The 26576-nt window shown below is 37.8% G+C and overlaps 2 protein-coding genes across 2 annotated transcripts; one reads left to right on the top strand and one right to left on the bottom strand.

Moving 5' to 3' along the window:
- Positions 1 to 1056: 1056 nt before the first annotated feature.
- Positions 1057 to 4898, bottom strand: LOC139939135 (uncharacterized). Its single transcript, XM_071934883.1, has one exon. It carries the CDS (start codon positions 4723 to 4725, stop codon positions 2911 to 2913), a length of 1815 nt encoding a protein of 604 aa, XP_071790984.1. The 5' UTR covers positions 4726 to 4898; the 3' UTR covers positions 1057 to 2910.
- Positions 4899 to 9595: 4697 nt separating this feature from the next.
- LOC139937984 (uncharacterized) lies at positions 9596 to 18687 on the top strand. The gene is made up of 2 exons (XM_071933302.1): positions 9596 to 9900; positions 15516 to 18687. Exon 2 carries the CDS (start codon positions 15597 to 15599, stop codon positions 16683 to 16685), a length of 1089 nt encoding a protein of 362 aa, XP_071789403.1. The 5' UTR covers positions 9596 to 9900; positions 15516 to 15596; the 3' UTR covers positions 16686 to 18687.
- The last annotated feature ends 7889 nt before the right edge of the window (positions 18688 to 26576 follow it).

Here is a 26576-nt window from a genome sequence, read left to right as displayed (position 1 = left end):
TGTTTGCAGGCTTAATGAAATTGGGCTTTGATCAGCAAATCTCACTCTATTCATTAGTTTATTTTGATCAAATTAAAGCAGTTTCATCAACATTTGTTTTGAGTGGGAGTGAACAATGCATTTTCAACAGTTATCCGTAATAAATAAGCCCACGGCGCCTCCTGCCACTCACATAACAAAAAGAGACCCGGTTCTAATCAGTTGTCATCTTTGGAACATTATCTCCCCATAAAACACACATCTTCAGTATGTCTCCTCATCATATTACTCAACCCCAATGGATTATATTCATAAGAATCAGAGCTTAATTGTTATCAGACACGAACGCATGTTCTCATCTTGCTTTGTGTGGTGACTTGCTTATAGGCTGTTTCGCAATTCAGAATTCCACTTAAAGGCACTGGACACTGGTAATTACTAAAAATAATTATTAACATAAAACCTTACTTGGTAACGATTAATGGGGAGCTGTTGATAGTAAAAAACATCGTGAAAACGGCTCGAGAAAGAAGTAATTTTCCACGAATTTGATATCGAGAACTCAGAATTAGATTTTGAGGTCTCGAAATCAAACATCTGAAAGCACACAACTTCGTGTGACAAGGGTGTTTTTTCTTTCATTATTATCTCGTAACTTCGACGACCAATATTGAGCTCAAATTTTATTTTATGCATAATGTGAGAAGACTGGTCTTTGTTGACAATTACCAATAGTGTCCGGTGTCTTTAAGTAAGTTTTCTCAATGTCGTTGCCGTATTATAAAGAGATAAATTGCACCCTGCTGAGGAGTGCATCAAATTGGACCCTACATAAACCCATGGAGGAAGAAACATATCTCAGCGCCACATTGGTCTCGAGGGATTCCTTAAGCTGTTGGAGTTTCAGAAAAGCAGAGTAAGGTTTACATAAAAAAAAAAAAATTCTTTTTACTTGGAATAGAATATCAAATGCGACACATGCAAAACTAAAAATGAAAAAAAAACAAGTTTAAATGTACGTTTTCTAAATAGTTGTCTTTAATTCATAAAAATATAGGATTCTAAATAGAAATACATGATGAACTTTTAGAACATTTCTAAGATATTGGTTCATAGTCCACAAAGTTGAAATGTTATTGGAATGCTATAGCAGGGAATGATTTGCTGTGGTGTTTTAGGGTATAAAATAGAAAGTTTTTTTTAATTCCCAAGCCCATAAAATAGTTATTTGGATCAGACTGAAGTAAATGTAACGGTATAGTCATGTGGAGTTCTTATCCTATAAGTATATTATATTAATTATATCATAAATTTACTGTGTGTACACCTCATGGGAAATTATCCATAAAACTTTGGCACAATATTATTTTAATTTACATTATTATTTTCTCGCTTCTACCAAAGAAAGAGCAAATAAGTGAAAGTGAAAACCCATACATTATTTCAGTTGAAATCTCACCTGTATTTTTTTTTCCAAAGTTAAAAACCATACTTTTTCATATTAAACATAATTTACTACCAGTAATTTTTTTCCTAATTATGATTTCCTTTCGGTACAGAAAAAAAAAAGTTCACAGATTTACACATAATTTACAGGGTTTACAGAAGGTAATGGTGAAAGACTTCTCTTGAAATATTAGTCCATGAAATGCTTTACTTTTTGAGAAAACGGTAAAACAATATAAATTCTCGTTAGCGAGAATTACGGATTTATTTTAAACACATGTCATGACACGGTGAAACGCGCGGAAACAAGAGTGGGTTTTCCCTTTTTTTCTCCCGACTCCGATGACCGATTGAGCCTAAATTTTCACAGGTTTGTTGTTTTATATATAAATTGTGATACACGAAGTGTGGGACTTGGACAATACTGTTAACCGAAAGTGTATAATGGCTTTAACAAGTTGTTTTCTTAGACAATTATGCATTATTTCAGTTTACTTTTTAATTTCTAAAAATGCTTGAAATGAATACTTAAAATTTTTTACTTAAATCCATCACAGTCTACAAACTTTCTAATCTTACTGCAAACAAAATATGTGTTGGATTATAAATTGTACTTGCTTTTGTATTCTATATTATGTTTGAACATCGCCATGAGTTGCCTGACGGACCCGAGCGCTCTATAAAAATAGGCCACTATTATTAAAATGATTCAGAGGGACTTTTAATTGTTGTGTGGAGTGACAATATTGAGGCTTTCTGATTGCGAAAATGCCTCGTCTGAAGAGATGAAACATCAATTATCTTGAAAAATTGTTTATAATAGTCAATATTAAATCATCATTTATTAGTTTCGGGAAAAGATGATTGCAAAATAATGTTTGGAAACGTAAGCAACCGAGTATAATGTTTTTAATATTAACCAAAACATTGAGAATTGATCTCATGTATCATCCAAGTGCCAACCTGATGTACATGTCATTGACCCTGTCTGCAAAAAGGATTTGTTTGGAACATTATAATTGCTCGACAGATATACAAAAGAAAAAAAGAACCGTGTACAATCGCTCGTTATTCTATTTATACCAGCTAAGTTAGTTTTATCTAAATGGTTCTGAGCTAGTTTTTTCTCGACACTCGGGTTCCATTTTGATGGTCTTGTACTTTCATGTACATGTACTCGTTCATCAAAGTATATGGTAGTGCTTGATGCCCTACTGAAAAGAACTTGACCATACAAACACTGGCATTACACAGCATTCTAACATGAATTAAAATCATACAACAAATACAAATGGTCTGGTGTTTCGACTCTATAGCAGGGTCTTTCTTGTGGGTTGTCTTTAGCCTTCAAAAAGACTGCTAGGGTAGAAACGTCAGGTCATTTAATATTTTTGCATTTGTACCATTGGTCCTTTTTGTTGGGTTGTAATAGTCAATTCCGTGTTCGTATATTAAAATCATGGTGAAGAAAAACAAATGTCTGGTCTAGAAATACTCTCCGTCCGATGGCATGTGGTTGAAGGTCCCAGCCGCGTTTCTTTGCTGTCTGCCGATTGGGGACTGCGCCGACGACCGAACGCTCGGTGCGTATGATGGAGATGTGGGACCTCGCCTCGAGTCATGGTGGCCAAGAGTTCCAGCTAAGGAAATCCGGTCCAGAATGTTATCGTCGAAAGCCACGGACTCGACGTCTGGAGACGTTCTCCTCAGCCACTCTCGGATTCGTTTCTGGATGTCTTCACCGCTGAGTTTTTGATCGAGGGGCGGTGCGGCAGCTCCTCCTCCAGACCCACCGGAGGATACGCTGCGATTCTTCGGGTTATAAGAGGCGTTAGCTCGGCGAACAGTGGAGGCCGTATCGCTAGACTCCACATCAAGCCCGGAGAATTCCTCCTGCAACATTTCAATGAAGACGAAGTCTGACTCCGCGGTAGTTTGTGAGTTGTTGGCGCTGTTTTGTCCGGAGGAAGAACTCATTCTTGATGAAGAGGAGACGGAGCGAGCTCCATGTCGCCCACCACCACCGTTCCAAGATCCCTGATGAGGTGTTTTCACCGGTGAGACACCTGCGTTGGCATTCTTTATGTACCGGTTCCTCTCCTGTTGCTGCACAATTTCCTGCTGTTGGTGGTGCAGGGGAGGGGGTGGTTTCTTAGGTAGTGGTACTGGGGGTTTCCCCCGTGGGTCTTCGCGGTACTCCTTGGATCCCCTTCCACTGTCAATAAAAGACTGGGTGTGGGGAGTTGTGGTATCAGAGTTACGTGACCATCGGGGTGCCACTGGGGGTCCAGAACCAACCGAAACTTTTTTAGTTGGGTTGCTTTCAGTTCGAGGTAGGCCTATAGCCCCGGCTGAAACACTAACCTTCAAAGCAGGATGGCGATTGACGAGCGATTCGTGTGAGTTGTGCATCTGTTGCACGGGTTGTCGTACTCTTGCTCCATTCCTGGAAGTTGGCTGTTCCTGTGAGCTATATCTGGAGGGGACAGTAGCGAATTTCTTCCCACCACTAGCCGGAAGACTCTCCGGTATCATTTGGTCTTTCCGTGGTCCAGACTCGATGAAACTGTGCGGTCTAGTTTTAGTCAACCCCACAGCAGTAACTGTGCCGTTATCCTTAGATCCCTCTAAAGTCACACTATAAATGTCCGGACCAATGGAGTCTGTAGGTGAGTTTAAATCAGCACCTGTATACCCTGGATTTCCATCGGTGTATCCAGCTGCACGGGCAGCATTGGTAGCGGGGTCCAGCGCCGCGTCCTGGAGTCGCCGTATCTTCCTCTCCTGCCGGACCCGTCTCCTCCTCTGCAAGTCCTCAAACACTTGCAGGAAGGTCCTAAGTAGCCAGTAGGTGATCTGGGCCGCCACCTTCTGACGATCGCACAGGAAGGCGTGACACTCCAACAGACTGTTCTCCGGGTTCGAATCCGTCCGTGTGATGATGGCGAATACATGAGGGTTCTGTTCATCGGCAACACCGTAGCAGACATGATGTATCGGAATCAGGACATGTTTCTCTTTGCCGAATGTACCGTTCACACCCAGGAAGTGAAATCCCCTCTCTGTGATTTGAAGGACTGTTTTAGGAAGCTTGGGGTTTCTGTCCTTAAGTTTTAATAGAGTCTCCACTGGTTCTTGAATGAACTCTCTGCCATATTCTCCCTGTGCCGGAGTCTTGCCAAGGTAACGCACCCTAAACACGGGGCATTTATCCAGGTTTTCCTGCTCTATCGTCCCAACCAGTTTCTTCGTTATCTTCTTGTCGTCTTTCTTCCGTCTGAGAAGAACTTTGGACGCCATCTTGATCACCAAGCTGTTGTGTTTATGTCACTCCAATCACGTATACTCATGGCGCTTAATTTGGCCTCGATCCGGCATGAAAAATAAGTTTTGTGAAAACAAAAATCACCTTGTCATGCCGCACCTGTGATTCGATTGAATAAAATTATCCAGGTATATAGTGGTACCATGGTCCTACGCACGTACATGTACATGTAGTTTGCAGAAGGGATCACGGCTTTGTTGTTATGCAGACAACTTTCTATAGAGCCTTTTTCTTTCTAAGAGGAAATGCATGCACCAGCGAGCAGGGAGACATAAAAAGTTTTCTGCGTGAGCTGATCCAAACGGACCGTGGTGCACACCGGTACCTTCGTTGCTGGGTTAAAAATACCTTATCCCTGCGGCTGTTTCAGTTTAGGTTCTGTATCCGATGGCACCTCTGCCAGGTTAAAACATCACAATTCTCTAGAAAGTTTGCTTTCCGTCAGCAGTTTCTCCTTCGGCCAATCAAATACTTATGTCAACTTAAGGAAAATGCATTTGCTACAAAGATATTTTGCACGTCGTCATGCAGTATATTAAACTAGTCAAATAAAACAGTCGTCGGCTTATGATTCAGACTCATGTTATGCCATGCACTGGAATGTTTTCAAGAGTTCCCATAACAGTAAATTGCAAAGTCGTTATTAAATACATTATATCGTAATTTTACAATAGGCATATGGACAAAATTATTTTGAATTTTATCGACTAAATAACATGAAAGTACAATTAAAATACTTGCACAAAGTAAACGTGCCAGGAGTTAATAATAATAATAATAAGACTTGTAATGCGCACGTATCCACCCTGCTGTGTGTTCAAGGCGCAGTTAGGCATATTATTTGTTTCTATAAGCAGAGGTCATGTTAAACTTTTATTACATTTTTATTAATTTTATGAATTGTATTAAGAAAGGTTTTTTTTTTAATTATGAAATGAACTTGCTATATACTGTCAGCTTACTTTAACCGTTTGTTACAAAATGTCTATCAACCAACAGGGATGAGTTATTAAACTCAATACTCACCCTTGTTAACCAAATAAGCGTCTTTCAAACGTTGAAACTTATATAATTTCAATTAACACGTTCCTCTATGCTTTATGAATGATTCATCTTTTTTTTGAACTTCGGTATATACCTCATTAAACATTGCATAAATGTCCACTGCCCCTTTAACCCAAACGACAACTTTTGTGTGCCCCCCCCCCCACCCCCTCACCGGCTCAGTCGGGCATAATATGGAAGATATGTGATTCTTCATAAGCAGAAGGACTAACATTTCAAGTCTCCAAAATAAATATTGATTTTTGAGTTAGGAAAGGGAAAGTTCAATGAAAGGATTTCCATTCCTTGAAAGGACGAGTTTGGTATTAACCATTTAAGTCACGATTAAAAGACCACCTAAACTAACGTTTATTTGATGATGAGCTTGACAATATGTATTAGGAGTCACCTGATGATGTCTAAAAAGCAGGCTAGTCGAAACGTCGAGACAAATATCTTAAGAACTCACTCCGCATTCCGCAGCAGTGATGAATAACGAGAAATCCCCTAGAAATTATTATATTATCAGATTTGCTATTATACCTTCCATCATGCAGGTAGTAGTTTATAAGCTGCCGTGGATTTCACAAAGAGTTAGGACTAGTCTTATCTCGAGTTAGGACCAGTTACTCGTCCTAACTTAGGACTATCCATGCAATTTGTATATCTCCTAGGACTAGTCCTCAGTTAGGACTAGTCATAACTCTTTGTGAAATCGACCTTTTCAGAACAAAGTTTGGTCTCACGAATTCCGAAAATTTACTCCCCGGTAAGAGAAAAACATTTTCTTGAAGAAAAATCTACACAGCAAAATGATTTGAATACACTTTGTGTTACCAAACCGAATGATTCATTGATACCTTATGCAATGCCTCAAAACCACCATATGCTCGTGTAGCCACCGTCTCATGCCCGTCAAAACCTGCAACTTGAGAATAGTTCAAATATTTATTATGATTATGAAAGATTTGCGGTAACACCATGTAATGCGTGTCTCTAAATGAGTTGGGGTGGTTCTGAAAAGAACCGTTTGTTTCAACTCAAATTATTTATGCACAAACACAAACAAACAAAAACCACTGGTCAATTGATCCAGGTTTCGGGCCTAGGATTTGACCCATTTCTGTGTCAGTGTAACCAGGAATCTGCGTCGAATTGACCAATAAATATTGTCTCTTTTAATGTTTTTCCCCCTCCCGGTACGACTAAGAGTCAAGGGGTGGATTTCACAAAGGTAGTCCTAACTTAGGACTAGTCCTAGGCAATGCTAAGAGATAGGACCAGTCCTAAGTTAGGATGAGTTACTGGTCCTAACTTAGGACCAGTCCTATCTCTTAGCATTGCCTAGGACTAGTCCTAAGTTAGGACTACCTTTGTGAAATCCACCCAAGATGTGTTTATTTTCTGAAGATTAAAATAAAATATAAAATGCCCAGATAGCCTGTGCATGCGTCTGATTTTGGTTTAGTATAATGACCTGAATAAGAGTTGATTTTTTTTTATGTAAAACACAAATAAAGCAACTATGAATTCCTAATATCAAGCTATTATTTTTTATTTTCAGAGTATTCAATGAGATGTATGGATGGAAACGACAACAAGCATGCAAGGAATTAAAAACCTTTCTCGTACAAAACCGCACCAATTCCCGAACCTGTTGAACCTTGTAATTTTGGTGAATTGCAACCATCCGGTAAGAGTCGGGGTAAGTTCATACTTTCATTTTTTATAAACCAAATTGTTTGTGGGTTTTTGCATTTTCTTGAAAAGTTGTATTCAACATTACCTGCGTGAACACGCGGACGGTGATTCACTCGTATTGTTAGAATACATGACCTTGTAATGAGGTCACGTTGTCTCGGTGCATGACGATACCAAACCAAAACTTGTTTTTCTGTTTTTCTTAACTTCGAGTATAATCGCTGGAGGGCGCTATTATGCTTCGATTTTGGGTGGGAAGTCACTCATTTTAGTACTACATGTATTGTGTATAGTTGTATATTGTTAGTCTAACTGTTGATTTACATTGTGTCGAAATTTGCAAGCTACTGAAAGCCTACTTCCCTGGTAATAAACACATAATAATCAATATTAGTTGCTAAGATAGCTCAGTTGGTAGAGCGCTTGCTCTTTAATCCGTGGGTCGTTGGTTCGACTCCCACTCTTGTAAATTTTTCTTTTGTTCAACTCCAAATCATTCGCAATAACTTTACATTGAAATTGTTGCCTTCTTCTTATCGTCGATCGCAACATAACTGATGGCTCGTGGCTCGCACGACGGCACAAGTGACATGCCGATTAGAGTATTCATCACTTGATCGAACTATTTGGATCTTTGGTCGTCTTGGCTGGTTGTCTTCCTTTCATTTTTTCTGTGCATTATCGTTTTTCTTGGTTGAGACCTTTCATATGGACCTTTCCTCCTTGATGTGTTCAACTTAATGTAATGAGCTCGTGATTTACTCGGTTATTGTAATGTACCGTGCCCGTATACGTCATGCTTAATTATAACGCCTGTAATTTGACACTGTTGGTCTCTTTCGTTTGTGTCTGTATAGCGAGGAAATATGGAAAACATATCCGATCAACCTTCAAAATGATCTATTATTTTGTCACATTCAACTGTCAGTCAGCTGCTCATTGTATCGTATATTTATTTGAGCAACACATAATGAATCTATTCTGCATAATTGTGTTCATCATTTCTTTTAATGTAATGATGTAATATTTTTGGAAGTAGAATTGCATGATTTTTCAACATAGACAAATAAGTCAACCAGAAAAATGACATGTGTATCTCAACATTTGCATAAAATAACAAACCTGTAAATTTTGAACTTACTTGGTCATCGAAGTTGCGAGATAATAATGAAAGAAAAACGCCCTTGTCACACGAACTTGTGTGCTTTCAGATGGTTGATTTCGAGACCTCAGAATCTAATTCTGAGGTGTCGAAATCAAGTTCTAGGAATTCTCGAAATCTACGTTACTTCAGAGGAAGCCGTGTCTAACCATGTTTTATACTATCAACCTCTCCAAATTACTCGTTACCAGGTTAGGTTTTATGCAAATAATTAATTTGAGTAATTACCGACAGTGTCCACTGCCTTTAAATAGTTGTCATGAACACGTGGTGAGTTTTTTTCGGAGTGACTTTACACTTTGTTACAGTTCATTGAGCCAATGGTGACTTTCATTTTGTATCATAGTATACGTCGGAGGATAACATAATAATGAAGTATTTTGATAATTTTGAGCAAAAGGCGTTGATGTATAAATGGTGGAACCCACTTTAAATAATTCATTCTGCTCAGTCAACTGAATGAAAATCAGTATTCAGATGCTAATTTTTCCTGGTTATTTTCCTTTTTTTTTTTTTTTAATAATGAGATTATAGTATTAAGGGTTGGCATTATAGGGTGCGATCAGACATGTCCGTTTTTTTTTTACATCAGAGTTCACCCGTGAAAAAAAAGGTGACTACTTTAGAAAACTGTATTTAATGACGTCTGTGTTTATGGCTACGTCACAAAGGTTGACCCGGTCCCAGCTCGTACTTTTTATCAACGAAATTATATGATGAATGAAGCGGGGCCCAACCAGCATGAAACGAAACAACAAATGGATTGCAATACATAAATATTAGTAGATAATCCAGCATTCTTGCCAGCAAGTCGACCATGAAGCCTCAGCCATTTTTTGTGAAGGCAGCCGGTTTTTTGTACAATGCTATACTGTGTGTGTATACGCTCCCATCATAACACTCATGCTAAATCCAACTACACAGGGCGAACTACACACAGTGCGTCATGTATAGATGATCGATATAGCTATGCTATTTGCAGCAATGATGATGGTTAAGGTTTGCTCCGCGCCCATCCGATACCATTGTTCTGTGTGAATTGTAAGGTGGGCTCATCCCACCCTCTTCCGTCCTCCGTTATATAATAACACACAACATCTCAAGACTTGTTCCAGTCTTGGCAGCATCGAGTCAGATCGTGGGGCTGATGAGTGGTTCGCATGCTGGGAGTGCCATCGTCATCATCTGTCGCAATGAGACGAAACACTGCTCACTAAAGTATTCTGCGTGTCATCAGTTTTAGGTAAGTCATACGTATGTTGGTTTGCGTAAAGCACATTGACAATGTTGACACATGTATACTACATTTACATGATATATATTCCATACCATGCAATATGGAAATGTTAAAAGGTGGGTTTACTTTGCAACTTTGGCAGAAGATTTTTTAGAGAAATATTGATATCAAGAACCAGTTTTGATACATATTTACGTGTAGGCCTATGGGGTAAGCCCTTTTTTTTTTAATAAATAAAAGGTGCTAATAAAGTGAAAAATACATGCACATGCATACATATATATAAGACCATTATTTCATTTATAAAATCAAAAAGGTTGTCGGATTTTTCAGTTCTGACACCTTTACCGGTATACTTACTTATACTTCTTCCTTTGCGGCAAATTTTATCCATATTATTTGTTTTAAATTGATTGACCCCTTGTGTTAACCCTGCTTAATTTGCGAAATAGAGTAGACAGGGGTGGGACATTTTCAGTGGTTATGAAAACGTAATCAATAAATAATAATGTTTTATGTTTAGCAATCAATATTACGATTCATGTCATTGTATGTTGTGCTCTGCGAATCTACTATGATGTATGTGCTGTATGTGCAGTGCTTTTGCCCATTTAACTTCAAAATATGTGTTTAACAGCTCTATCCAGGCATATAACTTCACATACATATGAAACACATTTTAGTTAAAGACATTAATATAAACACACATTTAATTTTAACAAAATACAAAAATATAAATACCAAAATATGGGACAACAAACAACAACAGAAAAAAAAAAACATGGGCTGCCTATAGGATAAAAACAAAAGTGAAATAAAACACAGGTATGTGTTACTCCGTCTACACAAGTAAATACTTACTTCTATAACAAATCTAAACAAATTTAGATTTTTTGATTAGCTTACAAACACCTTTCTAAACGCCCTTTCATTTAAACATGTTTTGTAACTGTTTTAAGTGGACACTATTGGTAATTGTTAAAGACCAGTCTTCCCATACCTGCTGTATCTCATCGTACGCACGAAATAACAAACCTGTGGGAATTTGAGCTCAATCGGTCATCGAAGTTGCGAGATAATAATGGAAGAAGAAACACCCTTAACACACGAAGTTGTGTGCTTTATGCTTAATTTCGAGACCTCAAAATATAAATCCGAGGTCTCGAAATCAAATTCGTGGAAAAATACTTCTTTCTCGAAAACTACGTTACTATAGAGGGAGCCGTTTCTCACAGCTCCCGGTTACCCGTTACCATGTAAGGTTTTATGCTAGTATTTTTTTTTATAGTAGTTACCAATAGTGTCCACTGCCTTTAAACACTAAACGCTGTTTTACAGTTACTGTGCCTAAACGTGCAGTGCTTTTGTTTAAAAAAAAAACACCAAAAAACGATGAACAAGCAGACAGCCACACAGAATGTTATTTCATATCTCTCAACTTTTTAGATGGAAATGTAATTAATTGTGTACATGTCTAGGTGTGGTATTGTAATGTATATATAGCAAGTGAATCACTAATTACGGAGACAATAACATTAAAGAGAGGCTCCAAGGTCAAATTGAGTTTTGTAATGAACAAATACTCTAAACTTGCTTGCGTTTTAACATGGTGTAAAATGTAATTTCACTTGATACATTTTCAGAGCAAAATTTGAAACATGTGGGTTGTTGAAAAAACGGGCCTTAACTTAAAATTAATAGTATTTTTTTGCCACGCCGGGCAAAAGTTCACATTCAATGCAGTATTATTAATTGTGTGTCAATATAATTCAAGAGTAAACATTTTTCCAAATAAATGCAGACACCGTATGATTGTAATGTGGCGTAATCGAACGTTTTTTTTATTTTAAAAAATTAAAAAATGTATTTGAAGGGTACCGAAAACCATTTTAAAGTTATGACCTCAGGAAATCCAACTTTTAAGGGCAACTATAGGGGCGACCAACTGCAATGCTTGCTAGAGTAATTTCCCAAACAATGTCTTATGATTCCCAAGAAAATTATAAGAACATTCGATGTGAATATTTTTCTCTCATTTGAGATTGCCTGGAACTGGTTTCTTGTAAACTACCCCGTGTGACATTGTCCTAAGGTTCGACATGTGATAATGTTCAACTTCAGAAAGACTCTATATTGCAAAATAGGAGGGATAGTAAAACTCGGTTTGACTCGGGAGCCATGTTTAATTTCAAATGCGTTGGCATGAGTCAGATCTGACACAGTGTTTTCAAATCGACCGCCCTATTACTTTAATACAAACAAATTGCTCCGTTAATCACATGGCTGCAGCTGTCACTGTTATCATAGTGCTGTAATGCTCCACACAATTTTTGTATGGGACCTATATAAGTATATTTGATTTGATATTTAGAACGAACAGATCATGGGGGGATAGATCCTTTGCTGCAGCAGCCCCTCGTCTCTGGAACTCTTTACCACCACCCATTAGGTCATGCACCAGCATATCAATATTTAAGAAACAGTTAAAAACTCATCTGATGGGAGTTGCTTTTAATTAATTAATTTCCTTCGGTTTTGTTTTTTCATTCTAATGACTTTCTTGTTGGCGCCTTGAGCATTTTCAATGGATATGTGCGCCCTATAAATGTACATTATTATTATTATTATTATTATTGATTTTTCAATTATGGTTGAACATTCAATTTTATGAACTAATAACTGGCACTCCTTTTTGCTATTCATTTGACTCTACCTCAGTGAACGATTTTCCCTGTATAACAGAGCAAAATGCTACAAAACATAATTTCATTAGCTATACTCACAAATGAAGTGTGCAAAATAAGTTCAGTCAAAATGTTTTGCTAAGCAAAATTGCTGGACGAAACACTTCTATGTATTGTTACAGCTACATTTTTTAATATTTTTTTTTTAAACAGACACCTTTGTTTTCTCTCTCTCTCTCTCTCTCTCTCTCTCTCTCTCTCTCTCTCTCTCTCCTCTCTCTCTCTCTCTCTCTCTCTCTCTCTCTCTCATGGATCCTTATGTTTTTTGGCAAAGGTCAAAATACACAGCTGATTTTGTTCACAAAAATCGCAATGCTCACTTGACATTCAAGTAACACAGCTTTTTTCCAAATCATTTTTATCTCACAAACAACTATATAGACCTTTTTAAAACCAATGGCATGTGAGTGCTTTATAGTTTCCATTCACATGAACTTTGACACGTTTACACATTAAAACCCGAAGCTCTTTCAATTCTGCAGAATGCGTCTAATATAAGCATGAGTGGGCCTTCACAAAGTCAGTCACTGCAGTATGTCGAGATCCGTTGACGTTTTTCCTGGTGCAAATAAAAATAATTGAAAACCGGTGCGAATGTTACGTTAATACATTTCGCATAGAATATCACCTGTTTGTATCCCTGTATAGACTGCTCGATTTTCTCATGACCGATATTATAGCATTCTCCATTAGCCCTCTGGCCAAATGGCAATTAAAACACCTCAATACAAGCCAGAACTACCTTCAAGTGACTCTGCTGGCTAGTTTCGGTCTGGAAAAATATCCCGATGCAAATTTAACAACTATTCGTTGCGGTACCCGCTGCCAAAACGTAGATTCGAACTGCCTCTAGTTACCGGGCAATCTCGGTAGTCTAGTTGGTAAAACACTGCTTTAGAATTGCAAGGGCCGTGGGTTCGAATCCGACCCGAGTAATATGCCTGTGATATGTTTTCACAGGACTCTGGAAATTACTTAGTAATAAACAGTGCTAACACACATCGGTGTATAGATACCCCCCCCCCAGAAAAAAAGTATAAAAAAATTAATAATTATATTCCATATCATTTAGAAGATTGACTAGTGAAAAAAAATGAATTGACTATTAAAATGCAAAGACAACTGGTCCTACTGGCCATGTCAACAAAAAGATTAGGGCAAACATTGATTTAAATCAACCTTGATTACAGCCACATTCACAACCAGTCATTCATTACAAAATGGCTGCTTATGCCGATTACCAACACCGTGGCTTGAAATTGTGTTTTGCCGAACACAACATATATCAATGTCAGACTGCCTAATGGAATCCGTTGTCATGGTAACGAAATTATCGTAAATTTTGATCACCAAAGGGCTCATTACAGATTAATTGCTAAGTCGACATATTCGTGATGATGATGAAAAGAAGATTACAATGAAGCTAATTGGCTCCATTGTCATTAACATTTAGCCTACACAAGTTGCCTGTGAAGCCTTTATTCTTGTCGTCCTTATAACAAATATTTGACATAAAATTACAGGTAGCCGTTAAAGGGTATATACTTTTTGTATGACAAAAAAACACAATGTCCACAGCTTTACATTAAACTTACACAGTTTGAAGATAATGATAGTAGAAAGCTTACCTTGAAATTTTACTAACTGAGGTGCTGTAGTTTTTTGAGAAATGAGTAAAACAAAAATTGTCTCAGTTTTAGCATGTAAAACGTATTAAGTTATGCTATGATTATGGTATAATATAATACCTGGTTAATGGAATTTTACATGCTATAATATATTGCGTCTTACTGATACTTGTTTAACTCATTTATCAAAACTACAGAACCTCAATTAGTAATATTTCAAGGGAAGCTTTCCACTATCATTATCTCCAAACCATGTAAGTTTAATGTAAATCTGTGGACATTTTGAAAAAGTACCCGAATCCTTTAACGAGAGACACTTATTGTTCCCTACGAAAAAATCACTGCTAAACCTGAAATAATCTGTTATCCAAAGACAACATTAATGAAAAGGACAAGGAATAACAAGCCTTGGGTACCATCTTTTGAAATTTGAACCACGATTCTAGTAATTTACTGCAAGAGTCTCCAAAATTAAACATCACTTCAGCAAATTCGAGAAATAGGGATGGGGTCGAAAATAAAACCACGAAGAAAAACTTTGCGATTATCTGTAAAATGCAACAGCTTCGTGCTTTATAAGAGGAGGGGGGGGGGGGGGGGGGGGTGCAGCCGAAGCTTATTAACCCTAACCAAATGAAGCCCTGGTAACGTGTCCATCATACCTCAAAATGGCTCTGTGAAAAATCATGATGATGAACACCAAATGAGTGCCGGGATTTAGTTTGGGTGTGCATATAAGCAGATAATATACCCTAACAAAATAAAACCCTGTACACATGTACATAGTATAATGCTTGGAGGAAGAAAATAATAGTTGAACAATTATTGAAATCTTAAGACTCAGTCAGCCCTAGTGGTATTTGGTGGTAGGTTTCTGAAGAATTGGGGCATCACTTCAGCAAATTCGAGAAAAAGGGGATGGGGTCGAAAATAAAACCACGAAGAAAAACTTGCGATTATCTGTAAAATGAAACAGCTCAGTCAGCCCTAGTGGTATTTGGTGGTAGGTTTCTGAAGAATTGGGGGATGATTTTTATCTTTCTGTGCACTCTGTATAATTCTCTCAATCGTGAGTTATCTTAGAATAATATGGCCAGTGTTGCAGACATGATTGATACAAACGTTTGCCAGTTGGTCAAGACGGAAGTTCGTTGACCATTTTGCTTACTGATGAACCATTTTGCTCTTGACCATTAAGCTTTTTGAAATATCAAACTGATGGTGTCTTTAATATAATTTATAATTCCAGATATTGGGAGAGAAAGAGTAAGCAGTATGGAGTTTTAAAAACTGATGATTGGTTATCGGAACAAGAGAGACAGAACACAACATGGCAGGTCTTCTCGGTCGAAAGAAGAAGAAGAAAGCTCAGCTGGAGCTGAACGGCGAGCTACCGTTCTTCGATGTGCACTACCTGGGTCGCACCCTGACCAAGACAAAGATGGGTCGAGAGTGCACCAGGCATGCCGTAAGCGATCTCGTCAAGAAGGCCCAGGGCCGGGAGCTTCAGACGGTCAGCTTGACCATCTCCAGTAGGGGTATATGGGTCACGGAGAAATCTGGCCATCGGAGTGGCCGGGAGACATTCATTCCGATTTACTCGGTGACGTATGGAGCGGCTGACAAGACGTATCAAAACGTCTTTACTATCGTGACTAACTATCGTCCACAGACGAAAAGTGACCAGGCGCAGGAGAAAGACAGCGGTAGTAGTGGGGTAGGTTCAAATAATGGTAGCAATGGTGGCACTGTGGTTGTTGATGTCAACACCAAGGGCAAAGTTGAAGACTATAAGGCTTTGAAATCCGCCAAGTCCTCAACCGAGGAGAAATTTGTGTGTCATGCATTCCTTTGCCGTGACCCCGTGCTTGCCCGTGCGATGGTTGTGTACCTCCTGAAAGCCTTCAAGGTGGCCTTCGAAGCTTGGAGCAGGTGCTTAAAGAGTGAGCAACTCAGGGAGAGGATCAAAGCAGGACCCGGTGTGGTGCTGGACTCGGATCCCAACAAAACAGACACGGGCCGCAAAGAGTCTCGTAAGAGCATACCTAGCATTGAGCCGAGTAATAAACCACCCGAAGAAACGACTGCTCTCGTGGACAAAGTTGCCGCCTGGATGGATAGATGGTTCCATATTGGGACCAGCAAGAAGCACAATGTATCCTCATCAGATGATATTCACCCGGACCTGCTTGAATTCGAAGAGTTCTCGAGGAGAATGCAGGAGTTTTCTGACCCTACTGTGCTGAACTTTGATGTGGACATTGAGGAGGAATTGAAGGATTTGGAGGTGTGTAGTGTGTTGAACGATGTAGCCACGCGAGAGCCCGTAGCATCGGAGGAAGGGCAGGATGAGCCATCCAATAACTCAACACACTCCAGTGGAACTCGTAGGGCAAAAAGTGTCCCAGATGGACGCTGATATGCTTTATTTAAAGATACATGAAGGATATTAAGTTGACAAACTGGGGTGCCGAATATAGAATGTTTCTGCTTAAAGTTTTGCATGAAATGTTGCCCCGTTAGTCCCCAAGTCTTGATCTTATTTTCTTGGGACCATACGTCGGATAGTCTGTGTCTTTGATCTTCAGATGAGAGTGAGGTTTATTGACCATTTTGAGAAACGCAAGTGGTAATCATTAAAGGCAGTGGACACTATTGGTATAATTACTCAAAATAATTATTGCCATAAAACCTTTCTTGGTGACGAGTAATGGGGAGAGGTTGGTGGTATAAAACAGAAAAGGCTCCCTCTGAAGTGCCATAGTTTTCGAGAACGTAGTAATTTTCCACAAATTTGATTTCGAGACATCAGGTTTAGAACTTGATGTCTTGAAATCAAGCATCTAAACGCACACAACTTCGTGTGACAAGGGTGTTTTCTTCTTTCATTATTTTCTCGCAACTTTGATGACCGATTGAGCTCAAATTTTCACAGGTTAGTTATTTTATGCATATGTCGAGATACACCAACTGTGAAGGCTAGTCTTTGACAATTACCAATAGTGTCCACTGCTTTTAAAGCTAATTATGATTATATTTTGTAACAGAATATGACATAAGAATATTTATTTATGCATTTCCTGCTCTCAAATATAAGCAATGTAGTGTAGGTTTTTCTTTGTTAGTTTGTTTGCTTGTTGCTCGTGGTGTTGTTTTGGGAATCCCAGGTAAATATTGCCATAAGCAGATCTCTGTGCCACCGCTATTCAATCTTTTAGAGAAACTAATCTGGTCCCAAATGTATAGAGCTGTTAGCAGAAAATACTAATCAGCAATTTTTTTTTTGCAAATCAAATAATGGATGGGCGCCATTTTCAACAATGTCAACTTAGAGGAATTTTGGCCTGTAACAATTTTTTCCTGTGCTTAGCACAACTTTGTGCTTATAATAGGCTGAATGAAATTGGGCCTATAGTCGACTTACTATTTTAAGATCACCGCAAATCTTTGAAGAAGCTCACTTCAGTGTTTTCCTCACGGAAGAAGTCTATCCTTTATCTTTGGTCCGTGTTGGTGTATATTTTTTGTTGAAAAGAACACCCAATGAAAAGCTTAACAGAAAATTAACGCATTTTGTAGGTGAACACTGAACCACTAGTTCATTATTATCTTCCTTAACTATTTTGTACACGTGGCACCTCTCGGCATTTGTTTTTTAAACACATGTACTTTTTATTCAGAAAATTATCAAAATTGTACTGTAAACATTTATTGAATCCAAATTATTCCTTCTAAGTCAACAAGTCGTTTTCTTACTTTCATACGAAATGTTTGCTATTAATATTTTTATTCTTTTTATATAATAGTTGTGTATATGTCACTGTAATTCACAATTTTAACTCGTATGGCACTTTGATATCTGATCTGAAAGTCGTATATTCTTTGTGCTTTTTGGTGAACAACCAACTTGTTATGTAATTGAAATTTCAGTATTTTCATTAGAAGCATTTTTTTCTTTTGCACAATAATATCACAATATTTTAACACTGCAGTGTATTGAGCATGCTTAATTTGGAGTGACAAGTATGTTTTCAGAAACAAACAGGTGGTAAGAATCATGATCACACAACACATGAGGGGGTGCTTGATTTGGGTCAAAAACAGTTGCATTAAAACGGGAGAAGAACTGGATTGTTGCATCAACAATTAACAAGTTCAAGTGAAGGTAATGGAGTCATCTTTGTCGCTAATAATTCCACAAATCTCCTATCATTAGGTATTATAATAAGTACTTATGCAAAAGCTAGTTTATTAAAAACTAAACCCATTCTTATTTATTTAAAATGGGCGTTCTTCCTACTAAGAATATTGTATTCTTGTTAATATTATTCAGAGTTATGTAATGTGCCATTTCATTACGTGTATTAATTCAGAGTAATTCTTTGATGATTATCTGACTTTTATTGTTTATAAAACGGAACATTTCTTACTTCACATTTTAATAAACCTTGACAATGTTCTCTGTATTCGGATCACTTTTATTTTATGGTTGTTGATTCTATCACCCCCCCCCCCCCATTCCCCCCCCCCCAAAAAAAAAAAAAAAAAATCCTGTGTGATATCTTGTCGTCAGCACATGCTTACAACAAGAACAAGGTTAAATATGGTTTTCGGTAACACCATGTTTGTATCTGCTTGCCAGGTAGAGTTTGTTCATAGAGAAATGTCTTCTTTTTTTCCTAAACATTTTGGCAGATCGAAAATAAGAACTGAGCTGTTTGCGTTCTTAGAAAAGTTCGTTCGGTTGATCAGTATTAAACCATACATGATTGGTAACGAGTATTAGAAACTTATCTGACCATTCAACTATATGTTTCTGAATGACATAAAAAAAAGGGGGGCTTACAATTTCTGTAGTGACGCGTGCACTCCTGTGAACCTGTCTGTGTCGCGACGTGGAGGGCGTCCTTGTATTTTTCTGGTACTATTTTGACCATTATTAAAACTGTATTAATTGGATACACATCAATGGATAATAAAAATAATTTAGATTGCAAGGTTTGGTGCATCATTAGTAAATTGTAAATAAGCATTTTAAGGTGCACCCCGCAAAGTAAAATCCCCAAAAAGATATTGCTAAATGCTACATAACACACTTAAAGGAACACGTTGCCTTGGATCGGTCGAGTTGGTCTTTGAAAAGCGTTTGTAACCGTTTTTTTATAAAATGCATATGGGTAGAAAGATGTTGTAAAAGTAGAATACAATGATTCACACAAACATGCCTCGAAATTGCGTGGTTTTCCTTTTACCTCGTCGACTAACACGTCGGCCATTTATGGGGGTCAAAATTTTGACTCCCATAAATGGCCGACCATGTTAGTTCGCACAGTAGAAGGAAAACCACGCAATTTCGAGGCAAACTTGTGTGGATCATTGTATTCTACTTTTAAAACATCTTTCCAACCATATGCATTTTATAAAAAACGGTTACAAACGCTTTTGTTTTGACCAACTCGTCCGATCCAAGGCAACGTGTTCCTTTAACATACTATAAGTCTCACGTGAGACTTATGTTAAATGTATTTTTTTATGTAGCGTTTGGCAATATCTTTTTGGGGATTTTACTTTGCGGGGTGCACCCTTACGTAAAAGAAAGATTATTAATTTTACAGTATTGGGGAAACTATTGACTTACTCTTGAGCAGCTATTCCATGCTCATCTTGGTATGGGGTGGGGGGGGGGGGTCCCAGAGCCGCCAGGCAATTATCTTGTACAACTTAACTTCACCTCTCGGAAAATAAGACCGCTCTTCCAGGGCCTTTGCCTCTCTCGAATTGGTCTTTAATATAATATTTTGAGGATCTACAAAGTATTTAAAAAAGAGGCAGATGTTTGTTAGTAGGTTGCACCATATGAAGAGAATTCACGTACTCCTGTTTGGATATAACTCAGTATTGTTCTTGCATTGGTCGTCCTGCCAGTTGTGGCTTTAATCTTCAATACAGTTACAATTCATTTGATATTTATATGGCTTTGGCTCTGGTTGAGGCTCCGTCTGCTCTTTTTATAGATCCTAGACACTATTGGTAATTGTTAAAAACCTGTCTTCTCACTTGGTGTATCTCAACATATGCATGAAATTACAAACCTGTGAAAATTTGAGCTCAATTTGGTCGTCGAAGTTGCGTGTTAATAACGTAAACAAAACACACAAAAAACACCCTTGTCACATGAAGTTGTGTGCTTTTAGATGCTTGATTTTGAGACCACAAACTCTAAACCTGACGTCTCGAAATCAAATTCGTGGAAAATAACTTCTTTCTTGAAAACTACTCCACTTCAGAGGGAGCAGTTTCTGACAATGTTTTATACTACCAACCTCTCCCCATTATTCGTTACGTAGTAAGTTGTTATGCTAATAATTATTTTGAGTAATTACCAATAGTGTCCACTGCCTTTAAGCGCCTCATATGGAAAATACGTTTTTCAAAAATAATAGCATTGAGGTCCAAGCTGTGGTTTGGAAAAGGGCCATTATATCATCTGTGTAGCGCCCTCTCGCAAATTAACACATCTGATTTTAGAAGTCGTTACTTCAATATAGACCTTTCTATTGAAACGTCACATCCGGAGTTTTTGCCAAACGAGGTTCGAAAACAATGGAAAGGCATCAATGCAAATAAAAAACGGATAGCCATCGTTTGTAGAGATGTTACACAACGTTAATATTAAATATCCAGCTCATGAATCTGTACAGAATAAATGATTTTGGTAACAATTTGTTTTTACACAATTGATTGTTCTGCTGACATTCGGCCGGCCAAGCCACCAATCGGGCACTTTGTTTATCATCAATGGAAAGGTCTAAGGTTCCATACCATTTACAAGTGTGATGGCCCAGATACATGCATCGGTTACAATGCTTCCATTGCTACGTTTATTTTTGTTTTCAAAGATAAATTGTTTGCAGTTATCTTGATAGCATTATTCGGACTGTGTACCAAACTTCGTGTTTGTATTATCAAATAATTTAATGCCATCACCAAGCGTGCCACACTGATAAATTACTAAACCAGGGCCCAATTTCATAGAACTGTTAGGCACATAAATTTGCTTAGCATTAAATGTTTGTCTTGATAAAAACAGGATAACCAATCAAATTTCCACGCGATTTTCAGGATCAGCAAAGAACACCTGAATACCGGTAATAAGCAATATTCAACAAATGGAAAGTTGGTTAGTAATCCTGTTTTTATCAAGGAAGAAATTTCATGCTAAGCAATTTTTTGTGCCGTACAAGCTCCATGAAATTGTGCCATGGTTAATGATGTGTACCAATTAGCCCCTAATAAAGTTCACACACATTCGGTGCCTTGATCTCCGGAGACCTCTTCGATAAACAATAGTGTATCCTTGAGCGTCTGTTCACTCACTGCAGGATAAGAAACCTTTCAACCAAACGGATATTCCACAATATTGCCTTGAATTGTGTGGTGTGGATGATTAATCTCTTTAACGAGGTCACACGTCCCTCGTTGACGGTTGTTGACATAATTGTTTACGTAATCAGCTTATACATTTGCAGGGTGCAATGAGCAATTACAGTAATAAAATCATGTTTGTATTGTATAAAGCTAAGGCGCCGTATTCCCTGTTCATTGAATAGAGAGTATGGTTTACTGACCTCTTGCACTGACGTCAAAGAAGGTACTGACTGCCATGTCCGCCATCTTAGGAGACATGTTGGTACTGGTGATGTGATGACGTCTATAAGAACCATCGACCAAAATAACTCGACCTTTTTGGTTGTGGTTCTCCGTTAATGGAACACGTTGCCTTGGATCGGGCGAGTTGGTCTAAAAGCGTTTGAAATCGTTTGTTGTGAAATGTACATGGTTAGATAGACAATTTCAACGTTGAATAAATGATCATTATTATTCTACTTTAAAATATATTTCTAACCATATGCATGTCATAACACGAACGGTTTCAAACGCTTTTCAAAGACCAACTCGATCGATCCAAGGCAACGTGTTCATTAGAAAGGAAATGTACATGTACGGTTTTGAATGGAATATCCGTCTTTTTATTTGCTGTCATTTTTCCTTGCCTACCTAACTCAAGTGTCACTGTTTTGTCTCTTGAAAACTATGGGACAATTAATTGAATTTTTACTTGGGAACAATTCACTACAATTCCGTACTCGCTGATATTAGAGTATTCGGAAAATTCTACTCGACGTTCTCGATGGCATAAGTGCTCAGTACTCGAGTACTACTCGGGCCACAGTACTCGGTAAACCTCAGCTGACTATAAGAGCTTACACCACTACTGAATACTTTCATTTTTACACAAGAGGGCGCTGTGTATACGACCAGGACAGAGTCATAATGTCCCATCATATTTTGATCATGCCATGGGCCCATTGTATAAAAACCGCAAGCATTTATTGTCCCTTTTAGTAAGTAAAGTCAAGGCTGTCAGTCAACTGAAAGACCAACCTGAACAATTACAACCATAAACCACCAAAACAAACTGCGTATAAGACGCACCCTTTTTTTTTAAAGTACATAATAAAGTATTATGATGGAGCTGACAAAAATAGTGTTCGGCGTTTGTGTGATAAGCCACTATGACAAACCCTTGAAAGTGGACATAATATGTGACGTGAGTCGGGAGAAAATAGTGAGGAAAACAATTCGTCAATGTTTGTAACATCCGAACATCCGAACTCGGCTGTTGCGGTTTTTTCCGTTTAGGTTTTCATATTGTACATTTAATCTAGAGTAAAAAAAAAAAAATTCACACACTTTGGTTATGTTATGAACGTATTGCATAAGCTGTCAGGCTTTAAGTATGTTATTACCAATCCATTTGGTTGTCTAATAGCGGTTAAATATAAAACAATTTAAAGGGCAATGTTACTTAAAAGAAAAACACAGATGAAGAAACTAAAAGGATGAAGTTTGCTGAAAATTGTAAATATTTCTAAGCTTGCTTCGTAAAAGTTGCTTATTAATACACGTAAAGTGGAAAAGCAAAACTTCAAAGCGAAAACAGTTTAGAACGAAAAATTGAATGACATTTTTGAATTAGTGTCCCCAAAAATAGTTCACCATATAACTGAATAGTAAAAGTTGTAAAAAAAAAAAAAAAAAACCTCAGAAGGCAAACGCATGTGCGTTCAAACATCACGGTGCAAATACAGTACTATTAGCAAACATACTTATGACAAGTCATCTCGGTTTTATTTTGGCATTTTGTTGAAAACAAAATGACACATTGAGACTTATCAATTGTAATTTGATCCTTGTCCAGATAAGAAATGTACAATCAAACCGATTAAAATATTTGCCTGCAATAATAGCACAAACAAACTGTGATAACACTCACATTTTGGTTTGGAAGATAAATGAGATAAAACATCACATAACTGAGCACATGCACCATTTAAAGGGTTTTCGAACATTTTGTTTTTGGTCATGACACATGAACCGCTATACACTCTGTGAATGAAGATGTATGTAATATAATTTAACTGGAAAAGTTTCTCAGCTTCATAAGTCGTCAAGTTTTTGAGAAAAAAAGTAAAAATCACAGAGCAAATTTTTTTTCAGGAGTGTCGCCTTAATTAGCGCTTTAGTAATTTACCATACCAGTACATAATTATTTTCGTGATATTGTTTTACCAATTTCTCAAAAACGACAGCACCTCAGCAAGTAATATTTTAAGGGAAACTTTCTACCATAATTTTCTTAAAACCGTCGTGTATTGTCTGTCTGTGGAAGTGTGTGTTTTGTGTCGTACAACCGTAGTGTAATGTAAGTCTGTGGAAGTGTGTGTTTTGTGTCGTACAAAAAATACCCGAACCCTTTAAAAAAAGAAACACTGATTATAGCGTCATTTCAACCGAATGGGTCACAACCTGGCGGGGTAGACCCTGTTGGTTCACCCAAGGTATACCCATGGAGGTAGAAATAACCAGACATAATGTTGAAAGTCACACAACTTAAAGGCACCAGACACTATTGAAATTTACCCAAAATAATTATCAGCAAAAACATTTACTTGGTAACGACCTGCTGATAGTTTAAAACAATGTGAGAAACGGCTCACTCTGAACGAGGTAACGTAGTTTTTGAGAAAGGGGTAATTTACCACTCAAATTGTCAGCTGAAGGATTTTTTTATGATGTATCTGAAAGCACGTAAAAGTATTATGCAAAAGGGTTGTTTTTCTTTTATTATTCTCTTGCAAACTCGAAAACTTTTGTGCCCAAGTTTTCACAGAGTAGTTATTGTGTGCATTATGTTAGGATACACCAAAGTGAGAACGTCTTTCACAATTACCAAACGCGTTCAGTGCCTTTAAACTTCGTGGTGTATAAACGGGTTTAATGTTGATTTAATATTATTCTGTGTAAGCTGGTCTATAATCTAATCACATTAGTTGACGGCGTGCAAAACAGGGTGAGCGATTGCATACTGTAGCCTCACCCAAAGAAGGATTTGGATTTCTGCATGCCCTGCTGAGTCACTGTGATTGTATTAAAGGCAGTGGACACTATTGGTACTCAAAATAATTATTAGAATAAAACCTTTAATGGTGACATTTAATGGGGAGAGGTTGATAATATAAAACATTGTGAGAAACGGCTCCCTCTGAAGTGGCATAGTTTTCGAGAAAGAAGTAATTTTCCACGAGTTTGATTTCTAGACCTCAGATTTAGAATTTGGTCTCGAAATCAACCATCTAAAAGCACACAACTTCGTGTGACAAGTGGTTTTTTTTTCTTCTTTTGTTATTATCTCGCAACTTCGATGACCAATTGAGCTCAAATTTTCACAGGATTGCTATTTTATACATATGTTGAGATACACCAAGTGGGAAGACTGGTCTTTGACAATTACCAATAGTGTCCAATGTCTTTAAAATAAAAGCCAGTCCAAAAGAATGATCAATCTTAAACTCAGAACACAGTGGTGCTACACTGTGGGAAAACATGAATCTTGCAAGCGATATATTGTCTACTTTCAAAAGGCGTAGACGTCTTGGGCATTACTATTGCCAAAACCAAAAGCAGACGAACCGCCATTTTATACAGGAAACTTTCTAAACAACTTTGATTAACAAAGTTGATCCCCAATAATATCTGAGCAGACTTTTCTTTCTTTTCTGAACAATTTTGAAATAAATTAAAGCTTGACTATTGCAATGGTGTGTAAATGGAGGGATTGATGACACACAATAAGAAGAAAAAACACTAAACGCGGGAATGATATTTAAATCACCCAATTTAAACGAAATGGAAACTTTAAAGAACAAGACAAGTGTGCTGAAACAGAGCAAGTCCCTGTCATTGGTCGTCTTCCATTTAAAGGCACTGTATTGAGGATGGGCCTTCAAGGATGGGAAATTAATTAGGTTGTCACATTACAAGAATACGTGTTGTTGTTTTTTGCTACTCCAACCAACACAGAGAAATTGATGCATTAAGGGTAAGCATGGTAAAGGCTTATTGTCCATGTTCCCACTAGCTTTATTCCAAGAACTCCCATTGTACGCCAAAGCTTTTTCCGTACCAATGGCTAAAGCGTTTAAATCCTAATGCTTTATCTGTGAATGATGTCCTGTCAGAAATGATTGCCGTACTCCATGGTAACTGCATTTACTCAGGCGGGACATAACTAGCAGTTTTATTGAGTCTATAATTTGTATGGATGTTTTTTTTTTTTTAATATTAGGGTTGAAATGCGTGCCAATTTGTTCTGGCAGTTACTTCGATACAAAACAGGTATGCCAACCCATATCATACGCATGACGTGTCCTCAATGATCAGCCCAGACGTTACTTTTTTATACATTAGCTTCTTGCTGCTACGTGATGTATTGTTTAATTTATAGGTCTAATTTATTCTCGGTATAATTTGTGTGAATTGCATGTATTCAAGGACATTTCCCCCCTCAACAAATGCACTGATTTAAAATTGAAATTGACATTTAATAATTGAATATTATATTTGTCGCCTCTGCTTGGGTTTTGATCTCCATTATTGCATGTGTACCACCCGCCTTCGTCGCCATGTGATACTGTTTTCCAACCCCCTCAGTTTGTGGGTCCATGGTGGGTCCCAGCCATTGTGACAGCGTCAACTTACACACAAACAAACCTCACCACAGGGTAACTTTTTCCCCTAGACATCGCCAAATCGTTTTGTTCGCCTATGTGACGACACAATAGCTCATGTTTATTTAGCGTGTGTATTTTATAACTTACTCCAAAGGAACACTTTCTCTCTGCGCGGCAGACCCATTCCTAGTTTGCTCTGTTGGTTTTGAATGGCGTCCATCGCCCACGGCCTCGCC

This window comes from Asterias amurensis, chromosome 6 (genome assembly GCF_032118995.1).
Source record: "Asterias amurensis chromosome 6, ASM3211899v1".
In the NCBI taxonomy this organism is placed as follows: Eukaryota; Metazoa; Echinodermata; class Asteroidea; order Forcipulatida; family Asteriidae; genus Asterias; species Asterias amurensis.
Note: the sequence above shows the minus strand (reverse complement) of the source record. Positions and strands in the feature narration are given on the sequence as shown.